This window comes from Topomyia yanbarensis, chromosome 2, assembly GCF_030247195.1.
Source record: "Topomyia yanbarensis strain Yona2022 chromosome 2, ASM3024719v1, whole genome shotgun sequence".
Classification (NCBI taxonomy): Eukaryota; Metazoa; Arthropoda; class Insecta; order Diptera; family Culicidae; genus Topomyia; species Topomyia yanbarensis.
The window spans coordinates 193,284,253-193,292,687 of NC_080671.1; the positions used below are offsets into that span (position 1 = coordinate 193,284,253).

The 8,435-nt window shown below is 41.1% G+C and overlaps 1 protein-coding gene across 4 annotated transcripts in view; it reads left to right on the forward strand.

Moving 5' to 3' along the window:
- Positions 1-5,179, forward strand: part of LOC131682531 (probable nuclear hormone receptor HR38) — a 383,999-nt gene extending 378,820 nt beyond the window's left edge. For 3 of the 4 annotated variants that reach the window (XM_058964070.1, XM_058964074.1, XM_058964073.1), the window contains exons 3-4: positions 2,443-4,513; positions 4,586-5,179. In XM_058964070.1, the coding sequence (XP_058820053.1) occupies positions 2,443-4,513; positions 4,586-4,842 (2,328 nt within the window). In that variant the 3' untranslated portion in view covers positions 4,843-5,179. The remainder of the gene's footprint in view (positions 1-2,442; positions 4,514-4,585) is intronic. The other variant, XM_058964072.1, reaches the window with a different exon arrangement.
- The last annotated feature ends 3,256 nt before the right edge of the window (positions 5,180-8,435 follow it).

The following is an 8,435-nucleotide window of genomic DNA, read 5'->3' on the forward strand; positions in this document are numbered from 1 at the left end:
AAAATCTTTTAAATTTAATTTTTAAATTGTTTTTATAACCTCACATGATGAGAAACCACTTTACAACAAAATTTTTCAACGGAACTTACACACGATAATCTCGATTCATTATTTTTTCAAGAATTAGCTCCAATGTGTAGGATCAATCTGGAGCTAAATTATGTGTGGTAAAGTGAAAAACGTAGTCAACTTTTTCTATTCAATTAGCTTCACTCGGGTATCTACAAGAAATGTAGTAGTTTTGCAAATCTTAGAAGCATTCAGTAAGAAGTAAATATTTATTTTTATGCCTATCCACCGCGCAAACCTTTCGCACAAACAAAGCATAATAAAATGTGAGTACTTTTCGCCGAGTTAATTCATTCAATATTTGCCAGTTGTTATTCAAATTTAATAGCACCGTAAAAGCCCAACCGCCGCAGGAATCATGCAAAACAATCAACTCTCTCGATCCGCGGCATAGGGTAGCAGCAATCCGTTCCACCATGTTATCTTTGCTATCGATCTCCGCTCTATTAGATTGTATTATTCTCCCTTCGTTCGGTTTATGTGCCCACGTCCAATCTCCTTGCGCTCGGGGACTACGGCGAGACAACCCCTATTGACAGCGGCAGCAGCATTTTCCGGCAGCATTCACCTGCTGCCACTCGTCGAAGATGTTACCCCAATCAGGAATCGAACTCAACCATAGCGAACTGATCGCACCCAGTCAGGTCACAATTCATAATAAAAAAAAAACAGCAAACAAACTCAGCGGGAGGGCCCGACTCGGTCCGAATAGGCACAATTTATCCATGCCGAATTGAACAGTTCACAGTCGCTTTCGGTAGATGCCCGGTAATAATAGCTGGTTTCCGGCTGTGCAGCCGGAGATCGCTAAAGATTTATGCACTGTACGATGGCATCTTCCGATGAGGGACTCTACTGGGTCTTCGAGAAACTTTCAATCTTAACCCCATACTTGGCCACGAAATTTACGCGCCTAAACGAAATACCGAACGTTTATTAACAAATTATGCTTCACATCGACTCGAATCGTCTCAACGAGAAACACTTGCGCTGAAGACCTCCGCCCGGTCGAAAATCCACGGTCGTGTGATCAGTTGTTCGGATCCAAAAAGCTATCTGCTCTAGTTAAAGCGAATTTGCAGTCATTTCCTTCCAAAAACACTTGCCCAAGAGGTTTCGATTCACCTACGGACAGTTGAAATTTTAATTTCACCGTTCGGAAAAAATAAGCATCAGGTGGGTTGATGTAATGCGTGCAACACTATTCCAAACACATGCTAGGTCTAGAGGGTACACGATGAGATTGTCCAGTCGCTAACCGAAAGGGAAATGATATGAGGCGATTTAGGTTAAGATGAATAATGACGCACATTTAAGCTTAATCACGATCTCAATTGCTTTCTTTATTGTCGAGGGAATGTAAGTTACCATCGCTTTGATTCGTACTCACAGAGTAAACAGAGTGCACGTAACATCACTTCACTAATTTGGTGGTTATTCAGAGAATATCGCATAAGATGAGAAGATATAGTGGTACATAGTTGAATTTTGTGCTCAAGAGCAACATAACAAAACGAAGAAGTAAGTATATTATGGGACAAGCAGAGTCACGAAAAAAATCTCTGATTTGGTTGATGAACCATTTTTGATCCTTTTAGGGATGGGGTTTCAATTGAGCGCACAAGATCTCACAATTCCTTTAGGACAGCTTTGGTAATCAACAGCTTCGGACTGGTAGAGTTATAATAGAAATAGGGTGGAAATGATTACAAAGCCTTCTGATGCTTTGGAACACACCAAAGAAACGCAAAAAAAGTCAAATGGCAAATGAAATACTGGTGAATAAACTATATCCTGCTAAACTTATAGTATCAACTGTGAAACATAAAAAGAGACATGTACCCGATAATAATAATAATCTACCCTGGTACCGTGAACGTCATTAAATCTACTCATCCAGTCAAAAGCAATTATCACGAAATATCGATCGGATTTTGTCGCCCATAGCGGTATAGCACAATCCCTTAATTTCGTTTTGGTCGATAAATAATTCACACTTACATGCACTGGCAATTTCTCCACCCACCACTATTTTCTATTTTACTTCGCGCGTCACGCATTCGTGATTTCCTCCAATCAAAAACTGACTGAACGTTATCGTACCGGTGTCGGCAATGGCGCTAACCAATATGCTCTCATTCGATTGTATGAAGAACTTCAACGAAGCAACGGCAGTTAGTTTACATGTTTCCTCCTTCTGAAATTCCAACGGACCTGGCGTTACGCCAAGGCACACTTTGCTCTCGCCAGATTTTTGCTTTAGATTTTCGCGCGATAAACAGTACGGTGCGCGCACACTCACCAAACCACGCCCCTTCAATTCAAATTCAATGATTATTAATTCCACCCCTCTTCTCTACTCTCTGCTTACAGGCCTCTTCCTTTAGTTCAGTTTCTTCGTTTGATTATTTACTATCGCAACAGCAGAACCATCCCGAGCAGTCATACCATCAGTTAGGCTCATTCGGTCCTACTCACCAACAATCGCAACATCAAGAGCAGCAAATTGCAGCAGAACTTGTGCCGACCGCAAATCAACTCGACAAATTTGTAGATTTTTTCGGTTCGTCACAATCACAAACACAAGCGGAATCAATATCCACTGAATCGTATATAGATCAAACACAGCATTCGAACAGCTCCAGCGACACACTAGTTGGACTTGAAGAAAATCCCTCCACGTTCGGTGAATCTAGTGATAGTATCTCAGTGGCCTTACTGAAGGCCGCTTATAAGGAAGATAACTTAACAGAACTTCGAGACCCATTCAGTACTGGTCCTCCTCGCACACAGACTACCGGACCCGAACAAGATCTCCTCCTCGATACATCCTCTACTGAAGAACTCGGACTGTTAACACTACGTTCCAGCAGTGACCCAGTTCTAGCTAGCAGTGCACGTCAACAACAACCCCAAGCTCACCATCATTTAATACAACAACAACAACAACCGCAACGACCCGGGCCAAGACAAATCCCCTCGACAGAAGTGGCTGGCGGCACTAGTGGAGTCAACCCAATTCTGCCCAGCTTCCAAGAAACCTATCCAATCAAATACAATCAGTTGGCTAACTTCGGTTTAAAGATGGACGAAGATTGCTTCAAAATTGCAGCTTCACCACACCTTCAAAACGTTAGCTACGGCCATCAAAGCTACGGGCATCACACCGCCGTCCAGCAAGCACACTATGAGTTCCAGCAGCACACCGCAGCTCCCAACGCGCAATATACTAATCCAACGTCCGGTGGAAGCTTCTACTCGCCCGCATATGAACAGCACGCAGCGGTAAGTCACAATCCCAATCCGCCAGCAACAGGCAGTTTGATAACTGTTTCCCTCCCACAGAGCTACGGTGCCGTAACACCACAAGACTCGTACTCCCTCCCTCCATTCCCTACAATTGCCGAGCTACATGTATCGACGACCTGCTATCGACGTGCTTCGCTACCGCTGCAGCGCTCGGAATCCACCTCCAGCAGCGAAAGTCCAAAACCTCCTCGAGTGGGCATTTACAAGTACACCGCTCTACCAAGCGCATCCAGTTCAGCATCCAGCTCCCCAGGCTACATCAACAATAACAATCCGAATACGGTGAACAACAATGAGGTAGCGGCTGCTGCTGCGGCTGCTGCAGCTGTTGGTATATCAACTCCAGTTCCTCGTGGGACGACACCACAAAGCCCTTCGCAGCTATGCGCTGTATGTGGCGATACTGCTGCCTGTCAGCACTACGGTGTACGGACGTGTGAAGGTTGCAAGGGCTTTTTCAAGCGAACAGTACAAAAAGGCTCCAAATATGTATGCCTAGCGGACAAGGCTTGCCCTGTGGATAAACGACGAAGAAATCGCTGTCAATTCTGTCGATTCCAAAAATGCTTAACAGTCGGTATGGTCAAGGAAGTGGTACGAACTGACTCTCTGAAAGGACGCCGAGGTCGGTTACCATCAAAACCCAAATCCCCACAGGAATCGCCTCCGAGTCCACCTGTTTCAATGATTACTGCCTTGGTGCGAGCTCACGTCGACACCACTCCCGATCTCGCTAGCCTAGACTACGGTCAGTACCGGGAACCTGGCCAGAATGAACCAATTATCTCCGAAGCGGAGAAAGTGCAACAATTCTACAACCTCCTAACGACTTCTGTCGATGTGATCAAGCAGTTTGCCGACAAGCTACCCGGTTTCAGTGATCTCAGTCCCGATGATCAGGAACTTCTGTTCCAGTCAGCTTCCCTCGAGCTGTTTGTACTGCGGCTGTCCTACCGAGCTCGAATCGACGACACCAAGATGACTTTCTGCAACGGAGTCGTTCTACACAAACACCAATGCCAGCGCTCGTTTGGCGATTGGCTCAATGCCATTCTGGAATTCAGCAAAAGTTTACACTCGATGGAGATTGACATCTCGGCGTTTGCCTGTTTATGCGCTCTCACCCTCGTGACAGGTACTATCATCAGTAGGCCACAAAAAACACTCGCTTCAAACTGTTTCTTGTTTCTTCTATTTTCATTTACAGAACGATATGGTTTACGGGAACCGAAGAAAGTCGAACTGCTTCAGATGAAGATCATTAGCAGCCTGCGGGATCACGTGACATACAATTCGGAAGCCCAGCGGAAGCCGCACTATTTCAATCGGCTACTGGGGAAGCTTCCGGAATTGAGATCACTCAGCGTCCAGGGATTGCAACGGATATTCTATCTGAAACTAGAGGATCTCGTACCGGCACCGCCACTGATCGAGAACATGTTTCTTGCCAGTTTGCCGTTCTAAGCCTGCTGCTACAGCAACCAGCATGGCAGCGTGAATCTCGTAACATTTGAAAGACTCTACTGGAGAAAGCGAACCGAGCTTGATGAGTGAAGACTTGCAAGTTTTAGATTACTCCTAGACTTACCTATTATTTTTACAAGTGCAGCAGTCTTTGTGTTTCAGCTGGGAGTGTGGGCGCGTGTGATTACTAAGCGATGAACCGAAATTAGATATACCTTTCACAATAAATGTGCAAATCACAATCGGCTACGGTTAGGTTAGGTGTTACCTATCCAGGTGTACTTTTCCCTTTAGGTGTATGTACAAACAGGGTATACTATCCCACGGATCAGTGTTGTTTAACCCTTTCATGCCCAACTTTTTTCTAGTACATGTAGGGTTTCAAAACTATTTTTTCTTGAGAACGGTGAGGTCAAGAAACACGAAAAACCTTTTTTCATAAAGGTAGGTCTTTCCATGACAGTGCTAGAAGCTGCTCAATTTTTACCTTCCAATGCTCAATACAATTCTCCTAGAATATTTCCAATAGTCCAACTGCGTGGAAAACGTAGCCAAAAATAATCTAAATTGATAAGTTTTATCAGTTTTCACTAATATTGCAACTTAACAAAGTTATATGAAAAATTCATTTTCCGTCGTCAACGTAAACTGTCCCTGGCAGCACTGCTCCATCGGAGTTCAATCAGACTAATTGCAATAACTTCAGTTTTAGAGCTGATCCTTGTAACTGTTCACACTCAAATGAAAGCCAATAGTCACATTTATTAGTCTTACTTGTTTTTGTGAGCAAATCTTGCCTAAATCAAAAGTTATAGCTGCTTAAAAACGTTGTTGTCCACAAACAACATGGGCATGAATGGGTTAACGATGGCACAATTATGTGAACATGTGACGACTGATGGTTGTTTAGTGTACGGGAATGTACTTCATTATTATATCCAACATAAAGGGTTTATGTAGCGTCGTTTTTGTTACCTCCGTGACACAGGACATGACACTTCCTGTAGTCCTTTGACAGACGACCATGTTTTATATTCAACGTGCTGGTTTTTCATGACGTTTGTCTCAACATTTAGATCTTTCTCAGTAGCGTCTTGTGCACTTACATTCTTTTAACCGAGCAATGGAAGCTTGTCATCTGTCGTATTCGAGACCATAACTTAACATTTTTAGTTGAAATTTTCGTCAATTTTAAATATCTCCAACGATTTTATTAAACACGTCCGTCCCTGCCAAATTCCGCTCCCCTCCTTTATTGCCTACACTGGGTTTCGAGTTACTTCCGGGATCGTGTATGCGTTCATACGCGTTTTTAAACTCTCATTGCTACCTACATTAGATTTACCGTGTATTTTGATAAACTAACTGGGCCACCTAGGTTTCATTGGAAATTTTTCCTCATTGACGGCGGCACAGACCTGTTCATTCAGTTTTGGTGGAAATATTTCAAGATGTTTTAATTCTGTTTTCTTATTTACTTTCTGTCAACTACCTTCGTCCTGTCATAGTCGCTTTCATTCTGTCAGCATTATTTACTTGTGCTTTTCGTGACCTACTTTTCGTTTTGCTGTGTCTATTTACTACAGCATCCATTTTTATTTAATGGTTATTTAGCAACTGTTGAGCGATTTTTCTGCCATGGATAATGTTTTGCGTTTCCTAAAATAAAAGCTCCTTTGTTACAGATTCTATTGTCTGCCATAGGTAATGTATATCAGTAGGAATTCAAATCATCATGCTGCATAGAGTTCGACACAGTTAAAAAAAACTCGATCCTTGACATGCTACATCATGTTCATTTCTTCTGTTTACTCAAATCGCTTGCCAGATCATATATTTTACGGATCTTGAATTTTTCTGCATCGTTAGCTCTTCTATACAACACGTTCAGTGCATTTGATTTTCACCTGATCTACATTATGTTTAGTTATCTACATAATTTTAATCGAGAAGTTATTGAGCAATCATTTATTTTTGAAACATGTTACATTTGGCGGTGAATAATAATTGATGCTACATTTCCAGCTCAAAGGAATGTGCCATAGACAGACCATTTTCAAACGTAGTAATCTCATTTTTCTATTTCTATCGCTCTATTTTCTTTTAAACAATTTTTGATCATTTATTCCTGCGTAAGGTTGAAAATCAATTGGACAACTTATTTTCGTTGCACATCAAATTTTCACAATCACACAAAGTTCACATCTCTAGAGTAATTTATTAGAAGGGTCAGAACTGCTATGCTATCTTATGACAAACGCCATTTTAGGGTGAACTGAGTTAGACATGTCATGGTATTGAATTTTCAAATCACTACTAATTTTCTTGGTAATTGAGATATAGTGTAAAATGATGCGAGAAATTCTGAGTTTTGCTTCTAGTCGCGGTATCTTGCGAATGTCTCAAACAAGTGTTTTATGCAGAAATATCTGAGAAACATGATGGCATCAGAATTTTCAAAATTTCAATACAGGTATTGTGAGAAAAATGCACTTTTGTGTTAAATGTCGTATATTTGGCAACACTGCCACAAAAAGTTTTTGACATGAGATTTTGACGTTCAGATGCTTTTTAGTTGGACAATGGTCCAACTAGCGGAAGTCCAACTAAAAAGCGGTCCAGTTAAAAAGTGTCCAATCAGCGAATCACGACTGTATATGGGGATCGTGATTTTAACCCTAGAACGTTGCGCAGGGGTACAAATGTACCCCACGCCTTCTTTGGAGCCATGTGAAGACGAGAATTCGGCATTTATCAACCTGGAACCCTAACCATAATTCAATTTTGAGTTCCTAGTAAGAGTAGGAAAAGGTGGTACAGCCAATTGGTTTGGTTTTGTGCGGTTAGTGGAAATGTGGCTCGTGATAATACCAGTTTAAAAACTAGTTGTTTTACTACGTAAGTAACAATTAGAATTATAAAATCGTTTTTAATCATTTAATCAATTAATTTAGTTTAATTTTGAAGTAGAAAAAATCGTTCTTATTTTTGCTGATTTTTATTGTTGTAGTTTTTATTTTTGGTAGTTTTTCAAAATAAAGGCTCGCAAGTATAATGCGCACAGTAACCGCTTTAACAGTAACGTTGCGTGTTGCCAATGTATTACTGGTCAGAAATATGTTTTTTTTTCATTTCAATTTCCACCCCATTTCGTGGTATTTTCGAAAACCCCGATTTTTAAACTTTCACTCTTTCAAACAATTGCTCTTTTTCAAAAACAAAATCGAAATTCCATTTTATACCGTTTCTAAACCATTCTTTCAATTTTTAGAATCATTTGATTTTTTTCAAATCGGTTGAAAATTCGCAAAGTAATAGTAATTTTTATGACCAAAGTCAAAGCCGCGATTTTTTCACTCTTTTTTGTTCGAACCAATTTATATATCATTGATTCAATAAATTTCGTACTTTCAGTTACACAGCTGCTTTCGCAATTAAAAAACGAAAAAAATGACGTACTATACATTTCTTTTGATTGCATTTTTTTAACTGCGAAAATTGCGATCAAAGCGAGGGGTACATTTGTACCGCACTGCAACGTTCTAGGGTAGAAAACGCAAGTGCCCCGTTCTAGGGTTAATATTGTCACGAAC